This window comes from Carex rostrata, chromosome 12, assembly GCF_964058835.1.
Source record: "Carex rostrata chromosome 12, lpCarRost1.2, whole genome shotgun sequence".
In the NCBI taxonomy this organism is placed as follows: Eukaryota; Viridiplantae; Streptophyta; class Magnoliopsida; order Poales; family Cyperaceae; genus Carex; species Carex rostrata.
Window position 1 is genome coordinate 12,775,198 of NC_135929.1, and position 18,609 is coordinate 12,793,806.

An 18,609-nucleotide genomic window follows, 5' to 3' on the forward strand; every position below is an offset into this window, starting at 1 on the left:
ATAAATGCACATAAAAAGGTTTTCATAAAGAAAAAAAAATCTCATAACCATGGTACATTTCAAATAAAAAATCCTATTATGAACCTCCACTCACAAAACTATAAATAATTTTCTTATTAATGATATATTTTCTTTAATTAAAAGAAGTTGCTTATGTTACAAAAAATCATACACAAATGAAGCTGAAAATAAAAACAAATTGCTTCCAAAAGGAGCATCAAACGTGATCCGAAGCAGTCTCAGGACAGAAACCATAAATATATCTTGAACTAGAACAACCTGAAACAAAAGCATTAAAAACACATGTTAAAAGTAACTAATTGTTAGAGAGACACATTAAAACTAGTACAATTTAAGTTTTAACTCTCCCTAAAACATGCCCATGCAGAGGAATTAGTCTATTATAGTAATTAATGCATTCTTTCATTCCTATTTATATATGTGAAACATTAATAGGCATGCTAACAAAAAACCCAAATAAGTAAAATCGTACACACACACAACTGTGTACACAACAGTCTCATAAAAAAAAAATTGGTCCTGTAAGTGCACTAGCATATATGTTGTGGATAGGTACTCAAGTAAACATATATCCAAAAAAATATGATGTACGATATGAACCCAAGTGCTGATTTCTATATTGTTTTTTTCAAAAAAGGATCAAACTTTAAAAACACTTGTAGAAAATTCTCCCGTCACTTTGTCAAAAACTCTCACAAATAATATCAACAGCTATAATATTAGATAATATTAGAGACGCCTTCACAAAACATTGCATATTACTCATACCTCTCTATAAACTAGCGAAAATCCCACATCTACCAAATTTTCATCTGCTTCAAAATTGCACGAACTATGCAAAATCCATGATATTTACGAACATTATGCTCTACGTATAGGGATGTTAAAAAAGTCACACCGTGACTGGAATGGAACGGCACTTCATGACACGTGTGCCGATCACGTGTCGTGACTATTCACGGGACATGACGATCTTTCGGAAAATTGGCACAGCACAACACGTCACATCATGCGAAAGATCTAGTCACGGCACGGCATGATACATCAGTCACGGGTGATTAGGACTGATGGATCTTGATTGAATAGTAAATCTTGAATAAACTAACTTGCATTATGAAAAAAATAGTTAAAAGTGATAAAAATTGGCCAACTAGACTGGTTACGTTAGGACACGTCACGTGTGATCACAGCATGACTAACGTGTTGTGGGACCATTCACGTGCCGTAACCATCCTTCCGAATTTGGTCACGACACGGCATGTCACCGATTTACATCCCTATCCATGTACACAGAGAACAGAACACTGGATATCATAACAGGGCATAAAATGCCTGAAAAACAGTAGAAGAAATTCACACAGGTACAAAATTATTTTGGGTATCAGTTGTGCATATTAGAAATGTTGGGTGCCTGTTGCGGATACATTACAAAATTGGGTGAAATTTGCACAAGTAAAAAGAAAGAGTGTGACTACCTTGTGATTGAAAAGCTATCTCAGGATGTACTCCGTCAATGGCAGAATGATGCGGAAAGTCGAGTTGCATTTCTTCTGCAGCTAAACCGGCCCCATTCAGAGCTCGTACCACTTCACTGTGTACAACTCCATTCCCTTCTTCTGTCAAGTGCAGTCCGTCCCTGCAATTTAGAGTCTCGAATCACAATGTACAGGTAATGATGTATACTGGTATAGTGGGATGCAATAACCTGATTGGAGTAGTATCAATGCATCTGTCGTACTAGTTAATTTAGTCAGGTATGTATGGGAAGGAGAAAAGACCTTAAGAAACTTTTTTGCCATCCTTCTGTTTGTTGCATAACAGACCACGTGTCAATGCACAGTATCTGCATCTCTTCAGCTAACTCAACACATTTCCTTGCATATGTACCAGTCACCTCATTTGTCCTCTCCGGAAGCTTCCTCGCCTTCTCTCCATAAAGAGATCTGTTAAAAACCAACTTTTACTACTTCCCTGCTCATAATTAAGGCTTCCCTAATATGAACAGTTTCGTAAAAAAAGATTATCCCTGATTAAAACTATTACCAGAACAGAAAATTGCAATACAAAATTCGTTCTCTAGGGTGATTCGTTTATTGTACCAAACCTCAATATATCATTAGTGAAAATTATGATGATAAGAACCCAAAACAGTAGAGTTTCCCTGATCTTCTTGTGATTTGGTGTGTCATACAAGGCTTGGAAAGAGCAAAAAGAGATCTTCAGAAGTTAATGATAAGGGTATCCTACTGCAAAACCCAAGACAAAAAAAAAAATACATTTAAGTATTAAAGAGAAAGAAGACAAACTTGGCGTATTGCTCTCTGCCATCTTCATCTACGGGAGGAGGTGCTATCAAAACAACCACCATTTTGGGTGACATCTCCTACCAACAAAAGCAGATGAAGGAAATAGTTTCCGTAAGTTATTTCTTCTCAAGTTCATAAACGAGCAGGTCATGTCAGGACGAGTATGAAATCCAGGCATAAACAATAAATAACAGAAAATACAAGATTAGTTGAAAACAATAAGAGAAAAATACAATTTTTAAGTTGCAGAACCCAAGAAGACGCCAACAATTATAGTCCCTATGTGCTGTGATTGTTGAATCTGGGCCATATGAACAAATTCAACCTGATCTAAACCATCCAATTTTATTCCAATGTCAGCCATCTAACTTCAATCGGATGGTTGAGAACTTGAGATTTTGTAATCATAACAACGCAAGTGGCCTTTGAATTAAAATCCAACATAGAAAACAATAGAAAACAAAGAAGTTGTATTAGTAGTGGTACATGTAAGATATTGATACCTTTAAATGAGAGATCATTTTCCTGAGGTTATCCTTGTACTCATTGAGAGGCACGTGTTGCTTTTCACTTTGTCTTCCCAAGAGCACCGCATCATTTGCACCGAAAAATATGGTGACGGCCACTGGGGGGGATGTGGACCCGGTCTGCATGGTAGATAAAGATGTGAAGATCTGATGAGAATGTAATGTAATAAGCCACGCAATGCAAGGATGACAACTTTGGGTAATACCTGTTGGTACTGAATTAGAAGCAGGAATACACAATTCTGGTGAAATTTGATCTAAGAAAATAGAATAGAATGAGAAAGTGAAGAAGGGGTTACCAGAGGAAAGATTTGATGGAGCAGGAACAAAGCCCAGCGCGTGTTGTATCCGCCATAACCTCTGACAACAATGTCAGCCTGGCAATATGGCAATATGGCATTAGCATTGGTGAGAGAGAAAGAAAGAGAGAGAGAGAGAGAGAGAGAGATCTGATTTGAGAAGGCAAGGGAGGGACCTTGCGGGAGTAAGAGTCGGCGAGAGCGGCGCCCCAACCGCCGGGGCGGAAGGATTGCTCCGTGATCGAATCGCCGAACAGCACCATCTGAGGCCGTACCGGTACCGCCATCTCTCTCTCCTTTCTCTCCTTTCTCTCCTTTCGCTCCTTTCTCTGATTCTCTCAGGTCAGGTCAGGTCAGATCAGGTCGTTTAGACTTGGCAATCAATCGCCCAATTCAGGAATTCGTATCCTCTGAGATATATCAAACTTTGCGTGACTTTATGGAAAATCCCATCCGTTTAAATGGGTTTTGCACGAATCTCAAAGCACACATAATACTGACCCCTACATCACCCCCGAATAGGCACCGGACACGTCGGTCACGCAAAAGTTGAGATATCTCAGACGATACGCACTCCCAATTCAGAGGGTATATATATTTATATTTGACTTTGGACCTTATTCGTGTTAAATTAATGTTTTCGATTTCCAAATTCATAAATAATCCACAACTGAACTAAAATAAGAAATATGAATTTATTTGGAGCATAAACCATCAACAAATTAAATACCATAATTTTTTTTTGAATAAAAGTTGGAGCTCAAATCATTCAATTATTTAATACATTTGTTATTACAACAAATGATTTCTCCTATTCGAGTTTCGAATTCATGACCTCTTACATAGAGATCATGTACCTTTGTCATTAGATCAAAGGCTGATTATTTAAATATCATAATTTTAATTTTCATGTTTTGTTATGTAATGTGATTTGGGAACACAGGAGTGAGACCGATAGTATTATAGATCAACTCGAATTATCGAATTATGAATTTATATCTGTATATTTAAAAGTTCAAATAGTTGATCCGAACTATTAAACATATGAATATATTTGAAGACTAAATTTTACACTTTTAAAAAAAATGAATAGGTAGAAAATCATTTGATCAAATGATTATTCATAAAGTAGTGATTTTCAACTTATCTAAAAGTATTAAAAAATTTATAAAATTCATAACATAGCTTTATTCAAGGCAAAACTCGTCTATTTTCGAAATTTTTATTGATGGTAAATAGGAAATAGTATGTGCAAATTTTTAAAAATAAGAAGGCATCCACGCCATTCCAAATACACAAACACAATGATATGGTCGAAGTTCATTCTACCGTCAGCCACACTCTCTTCCCACATTGTCTAGTATTTTAGTTTTCTCTTATCATTTTCATTAAAGGATGATTAAATCTGTGTCAATACACATATCACTATGTGTTTTTAGTTTGTTTACAACTGAATACTTTTTAAGACATTTTCTGTCTAATTTTATATTACAGCTGATTTGTAACTTTATAAATTAATAAAATCGCCTACAAGTTTTACTTAAAAAAAAAGTATTTTGGTTCAATTTAAGGTTTCAACCTCCATCTCAAATGGCATCCTCAAATTTTTTTTTCCGATTAGAGGGCTCTATTTGGTATGACATCCAAACAGGACAAATACCTTCTCATTTGTAAAGTTTGCATCAAGGTTCTAAATAGCGATTGTCGCATCTTCGCAGAAAAAGTTAAATTAAAAACTATCGCGAATAGCATAGCTATATTGAAAACTATTCTACATAGTTTTTTTTTAATTATATATTAAATTTCTACTAATTATCAATATTTTCTAAAATTTCATATAGTGATAAGCAACGCAAAATTAATTAACGAATTAGAATATTCATATTGAACCAGTATAAACTACAAAGTCCAAATTGCTATTCAAAATATCTCTAATAATATCATAAACTATCTAACTTTTTTCATTAAAAATAACTTGAGTATCATGACATAAACTATATATTTTTTCTATTAAAAAAAAAAACTAAACATCATGACATAAACTATCTATTTTTTTTAATTTAAAAAGCAAAAGCAATTCGGACTTGAAAAAAGTTTATTCTTAAAAAGAAAATAAGTTTGAACCTTTAAATAAAAGCCTATGTAGCATATCGTGCGTTATAGCTAACGCAAATAGCGGACCACTATTACGATTATAGCGGTTGTAGCTGAAATAGCGTACTTTTATTGCATAACTTAGCGTTTAAGGTCTAAAAACGCTATAGCACCACTATTGCATTGCTATTGTGTCAATATAACGCGCTATTTAGAACACTGATTTGCACATATCCTTTCTTATTTTTTGTTTTATTTTTGTCTATTTAGCATTTATAAAAATTTCGGCGCATATTTTGATATCTAAATTTATGTCATTTTGTCTTTATTAAAAAAATATATCCCTTTGTAATAGGGTACTTCACTTTTCGATTATTATGTAAACTGTGTTTGCAAACATTTTGTTAACTACGTCGGCTAAAATATCTTCTTAGTCTAAAAAAATCTCCTAGACTCACAAAAATTAGTTTGCGAAAGAGGGATGGACAAAAAAAATGAATTTATAATAATACAAAGAACTATATTCTCAACCAAATACCAATCATGACATATTTAATTATGTTTTTTTAATGCGCCGACAAATTCACTTGAAGGAAAACATAGATCTGTTCCAGAATACCAGCATTGGTACTTGGCCCCGTTTTTGAGCTATTTAATTATTTATTCCCAACAAAAGGAAACAAGCTCAAATATGCAAAAAAAATAACCTTCAATTTCTATTAAACTGGTTGTTTTACTATACAGCAGAGGAATTAGAGAACATAAAAGGAATTATTTATATACGAAGAAGAGTGAGGCTGGAACCAACAAAAATGAAAATTTTATGAGTGAGTCTATCGTACTATGCATATTACGATTTGGCACCGTGCTACGGCTCTATATTCGAGTTTTCAAATCCTAACGGTCGATCCGAACCGTTTATCTTGTTCTCCATATTAATATGTGTTTGGAGACCAAATTTTACATTTTTTGAAATTTTTTTACTGTTTTTTTAGATTTATTGAAAATCACTGTTTTTGGATGGTCCAGAATTTTCAGATCAAGTGATTTTCTAAATATCTAAAAAAATAGTAAAAAAATTTCAAAAAATGTAAAATTTGGTCTCCAAACACATATTAATATGGAGAACAAGATGAACGGTTCGGATCGACCGTTAGGATTTGAAAACTCGAATATAGAACCGTAGCACGGTAACAACCCGTGATATGCATAGTACCATAGACTCACTCAAATTTTATTATATAATCATGCTGATTTTGGTTTCATCCTCTTCACCTGTGAGTAAAGGAAAACTCCACCAAGTGCTATACCAGTCCCTGTGATTGGAAGCAATTCTATTTAAGGCCAATAGTATAAAAAATAAAAATATTACAATAATTGACTATTTTTTTTTATGTAACACCATTTACATTTCCATAAACAGAACAGACTTTTAACTAGGGGAAATTTAAGTTTTGGTCCTTGAATTTAAAAAAAAAAAAAAATCAAGTGGGAATTTGAAATTTCGTTTGTGCCAAATTGATCCCCGAACTTTTGGAAAAGAAACTGTGTTGATCCTTGCAATTTTTGAAAGCTCAAGGACTAATTTGGTGCAAATGAAAGCACGAGGACCACCTTGATTTTACTTTGTTCTTTTCTTTTATTTTTCTACTTTGAGAAAGTTCAAGAACCAAAACCACAATTTTCCCTTTTAACTGCAAAAAATCAACCAAAGTTGATCGCTGACAACTAGATTATGGCCTTTAAAGCAAACCAAAATAGCATCATATAGTAAACCAAAGGAAAGTAATTTGTGATACCTCCAGTTAGTTAAAAGTTCTATTTATTTATTTTTCTCAATAGAATACTTGTACCAAATTGTGCTTCATATATTCAGTGGTACCCATCATTTATGGGATTCAACTACACAGATAACAGAAGGTGAGCAGAATGTTGGAACTATTCAACTTTATTCAGTGGTACCCATCATTTTATGGGATTAAACTTTGGAACATTGGATCTATATATTCAACTTTCTTTTCTACTAAAATTCAATCAAAGCAGCAGTTCAGCACACGATTAAATGGAATTGAGTGAAACAGGATTGGAGTAAGTGCAAAACATGTCTGTAACTGAGTAAATGAGAGTATGATATGCATGTCTAATCCTACTTTGATAAACGGAGTTGGAACAAATTGGAGAAGCTGTCTATTCCCTATTCCTTATTCCACCCTTGCCAAACACTTATTACTATGTAATTTAAAAAAATTAATTTCCTAGGGATAGATCTGCCCAACCAACAAGGACAAGTGAGATACCAATGAAAATTTTTATAGATATATAACGAGGAAGGAACTTTACCAAGTGAGTTGATGGGGGATACAGGTGTGCAAAAGAAAATGACAAATGTGACAATAACAACAACTCGCTTTACACAATTGCCCACAGAGTGTGTCAGGGGAGATACTTTTGCAAGTATCATGAACGACACCTGTTATCAGAAACCAGACACAATTAACACCAAAGAAAAAGTTAGTTTGGCAGAACTAATTCAACAATAAACCACATTTGAAAGCATTCCATATTTAAAAAAAGAAAAGGTCCATAACTACAAAGGCCTCAAAAATTGTTTTTAACCTGTTGATACGCATAAGAGCAGAGTCCAGAAAGAAGAGATCTCATATATATCTGTTTGGTATCATGGCCCTGCAAAATTATCAAATTTACTAAGCCGTCAAATAAGGTAACTTCATAGGGAAAATCCCCACACGCACACACTGCTTGTGCATCCATGTGCATGTGTTGTGTGTGTGTGTGTGTGTGTGTTTTGTGTGTTTAAGAGAGAGAGATAGAGGGGGGGTCATACAGCAGCTTGCAAGAAAGAAGGAGATAGCTTCACCCCTTCAACAAAAATGGCAACAGGAGCCAGAAGGAAAAATGACAATATAATTATTATTGAAAACAGATTTATGTTGTCTAGTGATTCCTGCATTATGAAATCAAAATTTAAAAAAAAAAAAAAAACAATTACAGTCAGAGATTGGCAACTAAGATTATAAGAATGAGCATAAATTGTCACTTATTGAATTAAGTTGCAGTGATTTTATACAAGTACAGTGTAGCACATTAAATATCAGGCAGTATTTACCAGCTGGTACAGATCTGATACAAACAGGCAAAAAACAGTAATTTGCCATCATACAGTCCTAAATGTGTGTAATGAAGGTTACAACTCTTGGTATCTCATTAACTCAAAGTTAAATTAAAAGCCCATTATATTCTCATTTGAATAAATCTAAAGTTCTTTTTTTACCTCATTTATAACCATGATTTTCTTGCTCAGAACATTACGAGACTGGCAGGTCAAATTTGAGGCCATGGCACTCCAAAATCCAATCCTGTTTGTAGAAAAAATAAATACATATAAACACAGGTAAAGAAATGTTAATGATACCTCAACTAGAAATGACTAATATTATAAGTTGCAATGCCCATAATTACATTTACATGTGGCTAACCAGTTAAAGGAAGCTTCAGTGAGAGATGCCAAGGCCACACCTCCAACTATAGGGACAAGAGATAATACAACCCACACTGTTGGTAACTGTAGAGAGAGAAAGGGGACGAATCAAAGGAAATAACCAAAAATCACTCCTATAGAAAAAAAATTATTTCATGTGTTGAATTGAGGTTTCAATTTAAAGAAGTCCTGAAGCAGCAAAAGTCATCCCAAATTTATCCAAACAATAGTTGTTAACTTGTTGTACTTAAAGATAATATAGAAAATAACATTTAGAAGTTAAAAGGTAATATCGAGAAGCAAAAAAAATGAACCTCTGCAAGGAACAAGGCAGAGAGAAGAACAGAGAAAAAGGGCTCCATTGCTTTGATTGTATGTGTGAAAGAAACTGCTACCTTCCCCAGACTCATATTTGTAAACAGATTTCCCATTGTATGTACTATAGCCAATGGTAAAATAGCTGCTAACTGAAAATTATGATATGAAACTCGAAAGAATTACTAAACTGAAACTTAAATTTAAATTTAACTATTCGTCTAGAACCAAAACTGTGAGTTTCCAAGTTTATTTGGCTAGATTTGTGTGAAGGTTGCAGAACTGAGGCTGAATTGCTACTAATTGAAGTAATTAGAGCCTATTTGGGAGCAGATTGAAACCCATGTCTACTAAGGAGACAATTTTATATTATGGCTTGGCTCTTGTATTCTACAATACTCAGGTTTTAATATCTGGCATATTAACCATTTCCTACTGCCATTAGGAATTTGAATGGAACAATTTACCCAATAAGTAAATTTGAAATCCATTTATCTCACACTTTTTGTCTAAAACCTTGCTCCTTCCATTTCTCCTTTTCTTTTTTTTTCTAATTTGAATTACCTGCACACCATCTAATGGTTGTAAGTTAAACTTGTTTCATCTAATGGAACAGGCTCTCACAATCTTTTATCAAAAGAGAAAAAAAAAATTACCTGCACACCAGAAATATTGGGTCTTTCGTGAAGGTTGGTGGCCCACATGAACAAGACAATAACAGACCCCACGGCCAATTGAAACGTCGTGACAGTTATCGGAAATGGAAAAACCTTGAGGACCTGTTTGAAAAGTGCAGAGGCATATCAATTAAAGATTCAGGTATGATTTTTACCTAAGATGTAACAAATACCATGTTTAGAATTAATTGAAGTGTTGATGCCTGTATCATATGATCAAGGAAGGGTTTAGTGGAAATTAAAGACCTGCTTATTATATATGTTGAAGTAGATATTGAGCAGATACCACAAGACAAACAGACTCCCCAGCTGAAGTGTATTTACCAGCCCACTCGCTCCAGTTGATTCCGAACTGGAGCTCTCCAGCACAGATTCTCCACTGCTACTGGCACCGACTCCAACACCATCACCGGTCCTCCTCTTTTTACTCCACTTGCCCTTGGAACTCGAAGCGAAGAGAACATTCGTGCCAGAGACGGAGGTCTGGTGCTGGTGCTGGTTTCGTGATTGGCAGTGGCAGAGAGAGAGAAAGGGAGAAGAGATGTGATTCTGGTGTGCGAAATGGAGAAGTGAGGGAGGAGAGGATGTGCGAGTGCGACGGGGTTTTACGACTGATGCGACGATGGGGGTGACGGAGGTAGCCATGGCGGAGAGAGAGAGATCGTGATTCGTGAGGCGAGCGCGGGTGCAGATTTTAACAGCTACAATTTTAATTTCCACAATATTCGGATATGAGGTTTTAAACTTTTAATATCCCGTAGGGTCCCACTTGCTGACCAAAACATAATTTGACTCGTAGGGTCCCACTTGCTTACCATTCAAAATATGAATTCGTATCCCCTCAGGTTACCTGACTGACTAGAATTGAATCGGACGGTCCTAAAATGGAATGGCACGCATCTCAAAGCACAAATAATCCAGCCCCTCTGTTTTCCCGAATCCCGATTGGCTGAGAGTAAATCTGAACCGTCCATTTCAATTGTGTTGCACGTGTCAGGTACCTGGGAGGATACGGATCCTCAAAATATAGCCGTCCCTGTGTTTCACGTGTCGCCTCTCAGTTCTCCAACCCTGCAAATTGCGAGATCGTATCCACTGCATTAACTCAAAAAAGACTCTTTTGAGTTACTGAATCTGGACCGTTCGATCTACTTTAATATCCGTGTGAATTAGATCCGCACTAATATTAAAGAGTCCCAGTTTTTTTTATAGACAAAGGACCGGATTGGCTCTGTTTGAAATCAGACGGTTGAGATGTTCTTTTGAGTTAAGGCAGACGATGTGGACTTGCAAATTGCTATACGTAACTTTCGAGCGAAAATTCTCCACACAGAAAATTCGTATCAGATCACAAAATTCTGCATGCAAATTTCATTTTCCACACTTAATCTCCGCCCGAATTGGACCTCAACTCTAAAAATCAAAATTCTGCATGCAAATTTCATTTTCCACACTTAATCTCCCGTCCGCATTGGACCTCAACTCTAAAAAAAGACAGCACGAGCGATTAAAATTTGTCACCTCTTACCAATTAGTCATTTAAATTTTTTTTTTCTTCCTAATCATTGAATATTTTATTTATTTCAATGAAATCAATTATTAATAACGTAGTCACTTTATTAAAATAAACAAAATATTTAATAAACCTGAGTAATAAAATAAGTCCTCTTATGAAATCTTCTAAAATCAATTCTTATTGTCAAATATGATTCTACCAGTTTAGCTTCTAATAGATTTTTTTTCATTTTGAGTTCGTATTTTATATCTTAGAGAAATATTAATTTGGGCATTAATAGGATTGTAGGTGATGGTAATAATACTTCTGTCACACCCCGCGGCCACGGGTAGTAACAGTCCCCCGCCGTAAGCATACAACGCCGTGTATGCTTACAAGGCTAATCAAAATTTAAACCAACAACACGCAATTCAAAACAAGTTTCTAATATATATAATCAGAGTACACAGTCTGGACAGTAAATAATACAATATAAGTATCTCATCCGGATACCAACCACGAGGCCTACCCTAAATCTATACAACAAAACATATCTAGGGTCGTATACTGGTAAGCTACTAAGGCCTACTACTCTCGTGCCTCTCCGGAATCCATCGCACCAATACCTGTAAAATAACGGGGAAGGTGGGGGTGAGAATAAATTCTCAGTGCGAATTTTGCCACATATGAATTATTGGACTTGCAATCAAACTCTATATTCAATAATGAAACCCAAACAATAACAATGCAACAGTATATAAGAAAACATAAATAACAGAATGCCACTACTCGACAACAGTTAATCAACCTGAAACACAGTTTACGGAATTTCCAAGATGGATTTCAAAACACAACATCTATTTTGGCTTAACTCGATTCCTAACTCAGTTCATTAGGGCTGGTAGCAATTACAGATGTTCTTTCGAGCTGAACCGTTATCAAACCCACATCTGTAGGGTTACAAGCGCCTACAGATGGCCAACCAAGCTGAACCTTTATCGGACACCCATCTGCAATTGCTGTTTGGCTTAACCATTTCCTAAGGTTCGGTTACAAGTCACCAATACAGGTCAACTTGACACAAATGCAACACACGGAATCAAAGTTACCTATACAGGTCAACTTTGCTAAATCTCAAGCAAATATATCTCAAAGCCACACATACAGGTTAGTCTCACAAAATCATAACACATGGTCAACGGATAGCTCACCGTCACCTTATCCAGCCACCTTAACAGGTCGGTCTGGCAAATCCATAACAGGTCAAACGCATAAGTCAGCAGCGTCACCCTATCCAGCCACCTAAACAGGTCGGTCTGGCAAATTCTAACAGGTCAAACGCATAAGTCAGCAGCGTCACCCTATCCAGCCACCTAAACAGGTCGGCCTGGCAAATTCATAAACACCGGTCAACGGATAGGTCACCGTTACCTTAACCAGCCACCTAAACAGGTCGGCCTGGCAGATTCATTCGCAACAAGAACAATTAATAGAACTAAACAAATAATAACCATACGAACATGCCAATCAACCTTAACTAAACAATTCCATCATTCTCATTTATGCAAGAATCAATATGCAGCATGAATTCCAAAATATGCAACAATCAATCATTCAACATGACAAACGAATAAACAGTTTAATTCCTGAAAATAAAGTATCAAACAAGTCCAAGAATCCCGCACCTTTTTGACGAGCGTACCGCTTAAGCTAAGGATCGGACGTCTCGTATGGTCTCGCAAGTTCTTGCTCGACCGAGCCTACACCTATATCATACGTATACTAGGTTTAACATTGGTTCAGGGTCGAGAGGTTTACTCGAGTTACTTCTAGGGCTTATACCTTCCCTAATCAATTTCGATGTTTTTGGTATCAATTCGTTCGGTTCATTATTTCTTACCAAAATCCTCTAAAACCACACAAAATTCATCTAGGTCCTCGGGACCATACAAACTCCATTTGGTGACCATCAATCACCGTTTCACTACTTTGGTTCTCGGTTCAATTCAATCCACCGTTTGGTTAACCCTAATTTGGTCAAAACCTCAAATCGGCCGTTAAATGTTCTAAAAATTCACGATCAGGAGGCAACCCTACCGATTACAAGTCTAATTGGTCGGGTTAGGCAAATCAAATCACGATTATGCCAACTTTCAATTTTGGCACGAAACCCTAGAAATCAGATTTCATAAATCGGAAGAAATCGGGAAAAAGAATGACAAACAAACTAGTAAGAAGTGTAGAGGAACTAGTCCTCGAGCAATTCGAGCACAAATCTCGGGTTTAAAACGAGAATCCGAGAAATCGAGAAAATTCGAGGTTTCGAAAGTAAAAAGGAGAGAAAGAAATACCAAATAGAAGGGTTCTGAGAGATCCTCGGCTGCTTTCTCGGTTCCAAACTCGATTTCTCGCAACAATCGGGAGTCTGGAAGAAACGGAAACTCACGGGATCTTTTCCTTCTCTCTTAACCGAAAATAACTTAGAAATGGGGATAATGGTGAAGTGAGAGAGAGAGAAGGTTTAATTTGGGTTTTAGGGTTAAAATTACCCTGAATGCGGATTAGCCAATCCGCACTGCGGGTTACCTAATCCGCACTCGAGACTTAGTCGGTTGTCAGCCGAATCCAGGAAAAGTCCGAGCCTACTGCGGATGAACCTGATCCGCACTGCGGTTCACCCTCATCCGCACTCACTACTTAGCCGATTTCAGGAAAATTCAGTGCAATACAGAAATTCATGAGTGCGGCTAAACTCATCCGCACTGCGGATCCCTCACCCGCACTCACTACTTAGTCATTTTTTTGGCAAAATTCCAGAAAAAGCCTGAGCCACTGCGGATGGCTTCCACCCGCACTGCGGTCAACCTAATCCGCACTGGGGCTATAAAATTCCGAAATCTCGAAATTTCGACGCGGTTTCAATTCACAATTAACTTACTTATTTAGGGGAACCTTAATTAAGGTTTAAACTTCCATTTTATTAACATGATTTATCGATTCTTTCTTTTAAATCATTCGAATTTAATTGTAAAAATTTCATAACGTAACAACTTCATTTTGATTAGATAGATGGCATGGTAATTGCTCTTTATTTTTGCGTCTTTCATAATCTCTTTAGAATTGCATCTCATCCGTCCATTCATGTATCTACAGTGTTCTCTAATTTTTTATTTAGTTTGCAATTTACCAAGCAATTAAAGAGGAATATTCTTCATGAATATAATAGACTTTTAGAGTTTTCCTTTTCATGCTTTAGATCGAGCTCAGCTTGATAGAATATATTGGAGATGGACTTCTTCAGGCTTTTTTATTGTTCACTCTCTTTATAGATGACTTTCATTTAGGGGTATTCCAAATCATATTTTCAATACTTTATGGAAGGCTAAGATTCCTCTTAAGATCAAAATTTTTATTTGATTACTCAGATAGGATAAAATCCTAACTAAATATAATTTACGTACTAGAGGTTGGCAAGGTAATGTAGAATGTCTATTTTTGTGGTGCCCCTGAGACTGTACATCACTTATTTGTTACCTGTCTATTTATTTCTATTTTGTGGTTTTGGATTGGTAACCATAACAATTTTGTTTTTAATTGCACAGAAGTGTCTGACCTTTGAAATTTTGATTATCGGATATCTTTAAAAGATTCATTGTTGGTTGAATTAATTAGGGCAGCTACTTTATAGATTATTTGGTTGACCAGAAATAAAATTTGTTTTCAAAATACACTAGTACCAGCTATTAGTTCTGTGGCATCTTCTATTATTGTTTTAACTTTATATTGGTGTAAGTCTTGTTTAGATAATTTATATTTTAAATTGTCATTGATTATGCTTTTTGATATTTCTCCTCTGACTCGGATAGGGACATCTTAGGACAGAGCCAGCTCCCATATGGTTTTAGACTGGGTCCTTCTCTTGGTTTAGAAGAGTTAGATGATAGGGGCATCACTAATGCCATTGATGAGACAGCTGATTTATTGTTTCCTGATTGGTCTTTAGTTGATACTGGCTCTTCTTCCACTAATGTGATTGCTCTTAGTGATTGATATTATGAATTTTGATGTTTTTAGTGATGTTAGCTTGATTACATTTTCTGATATTCTACTTTGTTTTGTGGTTGCTGATACTAGTTCAGAATAATTGAATTTTTGTATGACATATATTGTTTCGTAATGAAACAGATGGAATTCCACTTTTTCAAAAAAAAAAAAAATCTTCTAAATTTTTTTGAATTATTGTTTATGCATTGAATTTGGGTGATTATGATTTACGTTAAATAGAAGCAACAGAATGGATTAAAGTCCATATGGTTGTTCCGATTCTTGGGCCGACTCATGAGCAAACGAGCTGAATAAAGCCCAACTCGGCTCCAACTCAAATCTTATCACTCGAACAGAGTGGGCCGAGTTCGAGCTGACAAGCCCAATCTGAATAAAGTCTCAACTCTCGTCTCCTCTTTCAGCTTTCTGCGCTCTTTCTCAAGTCTTTTTTTTTTTTTTTGAGGAAAGCTCTTTCTCAAGTCTCTCTCTCTCCGAGGTGAGGTGAGTTCTTTTCTATGATTTTTCTTTCATGAAGCACTTGAATGCCTCTTCTTCTTTGTAGAGGATTTTCTGTTCTTTTGTTTAATTTCGGTGTTCTTGCACACTACACCAGAAGATAAAATGGGACCTGTTGTTACATTTTAAGTTGTGATTGCAAACCCATTTTACATTTCATTGTAAGTCTTTCATGTTGTCTACACAATGAATGAACTACCAATTTTACACTTTTCTTATGTTTCATAGACTAAAAATTTTAATTGCAACTTTTTTTTCTTTTCTTCATGATCCCTTTAGGGTTTACAACTAGGATCAATTTGTTGTTTCTCATGGCGGATTCGCCATCAAATCAGGAAGGGGTTGCTGATACAACGGTTAGAGATCTTATCATTAATCCGTTGCTGTTTCATTTCTTATGTTGTCTCAACGCCTACTGAGAAACTTAATTAAAAAAAATTTGAAGGATTTATTTTCTCATATTTTTGTTTTTCTGGTATCAAAGCATGGACTGGTATCTTTGTTGTATTACACTCTTGAAATCACTGAAGTGATGGTGATTTTGCAGCATTGAATAATTAGTTCCAATTACTGTTTGGTTTACCTGCATTTTTTAGGAAAGGTTGTACCTTCAATTGAAATATAGCCTTTAATGAAAGGAAATATAACACATCATCTATCAATCTGGACTGAGTTCTAATTTTTGTTAGTTTTTTTTTTTTGCTATAATTAGCTTTATAGCCAAAAGCGTGTTGCAACTTACACTATAAACATTGGTAAGGTGTTGCAACATTTCTACATTAACTTGTTTAATTCTATGTACAAAATGCGGCTTAGATTATTAACCTGTTAATGTAGAATAATCCTTGACACGTCATTGAAAGTTTATTTAACTTAAATATGATGTACTTCACCAAACCACAAGGCAGTTTTTAGAATTCCTGAAAAATTGAAGATGCTTTTGATAACTGTGGAGTATTAATTTCTTTAAATCGTATCTGCCTAAATTATAGGAAAGCCCAACAAAACAAGTGGGGACAGTTAATTGGGGCTCCTACACTCTTGTAGGGGTATTTGCAGGAATAGTATACGGTGGAAGTAAGGAAGCTTCAGCATCTGTTGTAAGTTTTCATTCGCTCTAGACCTTATTTTTATGGACTAAAGTCTAATTCCACAAACGGGATGTTCATCCAAGGTGTTGTTGGGCCTAATATCTACATTAACAATTCAAACAGAGCCTCAGATCTAAGCCAATAAAATTGTACGAAACTGGTTTGTGGTACCACATTTTAAAAAATGACTGAGGACTACTTCGTAATTAATTTACACCACTTTTTCACCATACTAATGTTAAACCCAAAACTCCTCTAGTTTGTATCTCATTCCTGAAATTGGTACTTGCAGAAACCTAAAGCTGCAAACAGCTATTATGGAAGATTTCAAATTGTAATAGAAGTTCCCTCCTCTTTTGTCATTTTAGAGTAAAGATGCAGAGGTGATGCTAAAAATGGGGAGCACAGCAGACAAAAGAGAGCAGTACCGGCTGATGAGAGATGCCATGGAGAAGAGATTTCTGCGAGTTGCTCGTGGTTCACTGGTCGGTGGGGTCCGTCTTGGCATGTTCACCGGTGCCTTTTATGGAATACAGAATCTCCTGGCTGATGTAAGAGGTGTGGATGTGTATGATGTTTTCAATGTAGTCGGTGCCGGTTCCATCACTGCTGCTACTTTTGGTCTCATAAGTGAGTTCTTTTATTTTAAAATTTATGCAGTTTTATTTTTTTGTTCACTTTTTCTGGTGCACAGGGTCTTGGTAATGATTTTTTCGTTTCCAGGTCAGATCAAATATTCAGTTTTATTATCTCTGTGTAATGTTGAGTTGATTTTTTTGTGGTTTTAATTTGTTATTTCATTTATTGGAAGTTACAGTTTCTTAACAGCTCTTGCCCTACCAGTACCATCTCTGGACAATGCTGTATAAAAATATGATTCAGAAACAATTGCTTACAAGTTCCTATCCATACTGTATAGAAATATGTATCACAACCCATGCAGATGAGTGCATAATAGGAAGTCTATCGGCAGACTAATCTATATCTCACTGGCTGGTGGGGGGTCTATTGTATTTATAACATCAGCTTTACATTTTTTTTTTTTTTTAATGCAGTGCCTGGCTCTCTGCAATGGCGTGCTAGAAATGGATTGCTCGGTTCAGTTCTTGGAGCTGGAATTTGTTTTCCTCTAGGTACTTTCTAAAGGTTATGAATTTTTATGTGTATGATTTCTAAGTACTTGAAATTTGTTTCATAACCCCATATATAAGTTTATTTTCCAAATGAAATTGGTTGTGAAGGTTGGTTGCAAATGAAGTTGAGGGAGAGTGTGAATCATGTTAATGAGGCCGGAGAGATAGCTCAGAGCCAAAGCCGAGTAGGTGCTGCCATAGATAGGCTTGAAAATAGATTACAAAAGAAATAAAAACAAGATTGTTTTCGTTTGTTTCTTTTGTTCATTCTTCTTAGGGACTAAGCAGTCATAAATAATTACCTACAAAGTGGGTCCAGTTTTGAAAGATTATCGCTTATTGTGTTTCTGACAGTCTTTTCTCTCCTCTTATGTAAGAAAAGTTGTAATGATATATGACTATTATCTACCTCATAATTTGTGGAATTGTTGGTAGTGATGCTTGTATTTTTGTGATAATTTATGTAAAAAGTGATATTGATTGGATACCATCAATGTTTCCAATCCATGCTTTTGACTGTGTTAGGTGGGAACAAGGCTTTCTTACAACTAACAGACATTTTGGCTTCTTTTGCTTTGCTTAGATTTCAGTT

At 35.7% G+C, this 18,609-nt stretch overlaps 3 protein-coding genes and 1 long non-coding RNA gene across 7 annotated transcripts; 1 reads left to right on the forward strand and 3 right to left on the reverse strand.

Moving 5' to 3' along the window:
* Positions 1–90: 90 nt before the first annotated feature.
* LOC144563538 (SGNH hydrolase-type esterase superfamily protein) lies at positions 91–3,489 on the reverse strand. 2 transcript variants are annotated; one of them, XM_078313033.1, is made up of 7 exons: positions 3,330–3,489; positions 3,154–3,231; positions 2,831–2,974; positions 2,328–2,404; positions 1,800–1,964; positions 1,497–1,657; positions 91–279 (listed from the first exon to the last, which is right to left on the reverse strand). In XM_078313033.1, exons 1-7 carry the CDS (start codon positions 3,438–3,440, stop codon positions 218–220), a joined length of 798 nt encoding a protein of 265 aa, XP_078169159.1. In that variant the 5' UTR covers positions 3,441–3,489; the 3' UTR covers positions 91–217. The 2 variants fall into 2 exon arrangements, with proteins under 2 accessions (XP_078169159.1, XP_078169158.1); XM_078313032.1 differs by lacking the exon at positions 91–279 and adding an exon at positions 943–1,041.
* A 2,453-nt stretch (positions 3,490–5,942) lies between these two features.
* LOC144563322 (phosphoenolpyruvate/phosphate translocator 2, chloroplastic-like) lies at positions 5,943–10,419 on the reverse strand. Of its 3 annotated transcripts, XM_078312790.1 has the most exons (10): positions 9,985–10,418; positions 9,718–9,840; positions 9,061–9,213; positions 8,745–8,830; positions 8,540–8,624; positions 8,093–8,212; positions 7,864–7,932; positions 7,588–7,717; positions 6,477–6,563; positions 5,943–6,063 (listed from the first exon to the last, which is right to left on the reverse strand). In XM_078312790.1, the coding sequence occupies exons 1-9, from the start codon at positions 10,381–10,383 to the stop codon at positions 6,493–6,495; spliced, it is 1,236 nt and encodes a 411-aa protein (XP_078168916.1). In that variant the 5' UTR covers positions 10,384–10,418; the 3' UTR covers positions 5,943–6,063; positions 6,477–6,492. The 3 variants fall into 3 exon arrangements, 2 of the variants coding, with proteins under 2 accessions (XP_078168916.1, XP_078168917.1); XR_013514312.1 differs by lacking the exon at positions 7,588–7,717 and having other exon boundaries at positions 9,985–10,419; XM_078312791.1 differs by lacking the exon at positions 8,093–8,212.
* Positions 6,729–7,581, reverse strand: LOC144563324 (uncharacterized). The gene is made up of 2 exons (XR_013514313.1): positions 7,260–7,581; positions 6,729–7,193 (listed from the first exon to the last, which is right to left on the reverse strand). It is a non-coding gene; the product is annotated as an uncharacterized LOC144563324 (long non-coding RNA).
* Positions 10,420–15,752: 5,333 nt separating the features above from the next.
* On the forward strand, positions 15,753–18,363 carry LOC144563128 (uncharacterized). Its single transcript, XM_078312524.1, has 6 exons — positions 15,753–15,773; positions 16,073–16,149; positions 16,786–16,893; positions 17,253–17,514; positions 17,940–18,017; positions 18,126–18,363. Exons 2-6 carry the CDS (start codon positions 16,105–16,107, stop codon positions 18,248–18,250), a joined length of 618 nt encoding a protein of 205 aa, XP_078168650.1. The 5' UTR covers positions 15,753–15,773; positions 16,073–16,104; the 3' UTR covers positions 18,251–18,363.
* Positions 18,364–18,609: the final 246 nt, after the last annotated feature.

Excerpts from the sequence above, each read along its gene's own strand:
- LOC144563128 (XM_078312524.1), top strand. The coding sequence starts at position 16,105 with ATGGCGGATTCGCCATCAAATCAGGAAGGGGTTGCTGATACAACG. Across the intron at positions 17,515-17,939 it reads TGCTACTTTTGGTCTCATAA|TGCCTGGCTCTCTGCAATGG; the intron begins GTGAGTTCTTTT and ends TTTTTAATGCAG. Across the intron at positions 18,018-18,125 it reads TGGAATTTGTTTTCCTCTAG|GTTGGTTGCAAATGAAGTTG; the intron begins GTACTTTCTAAA and ends TTGGTTGTGAAG.
- LOC144563322 (XM_078312790.1), bottom strand. The coding sequence starts at position 10,383 with ATGGCTACCTCCGTCACCCCCATCGTCGCATCAGTCGTAAAACCCCGT. Across the intron at positions 7,933-8,092 it reads CTTCTTTCTTGCAAGCTGCT|GGCCATGATACCAAACAGAT; the intron begins GTATGACCCCCC and ends ATAATTTTGCAG. Across the intron at positions 6,564-7,587 it reads ATCCCCCATCAACTCACTTG|GGACTGGTATAGCACTTGGT; the intron begins GTAAAGTTCCTT and ends TTCCAATCACAG.
- LOC144563538 (XM_078313032.1), bottom strand. The coding sequence starts at position 3,440 with ATGGCGGTACCGGTACGGCCTCAGATGGTGCTGTTCGGCGATTCGATC. Across the intron at positions 2,405-2,830 it reads AAATGATCTCTCATTTAAAG|GAGATGTCACCCAAAATGGT; the intron begins GTATCAATATCT and ends TTTTGTTGGTAG. Across the intron at positions 1,658-1,799 it reads TGGCAAAAAAGTTTCTTAAG|GGACGGACTGCACTTGACAG; the intron begins GTCTTTTCTCCT and ends TCTAAATTGCAG.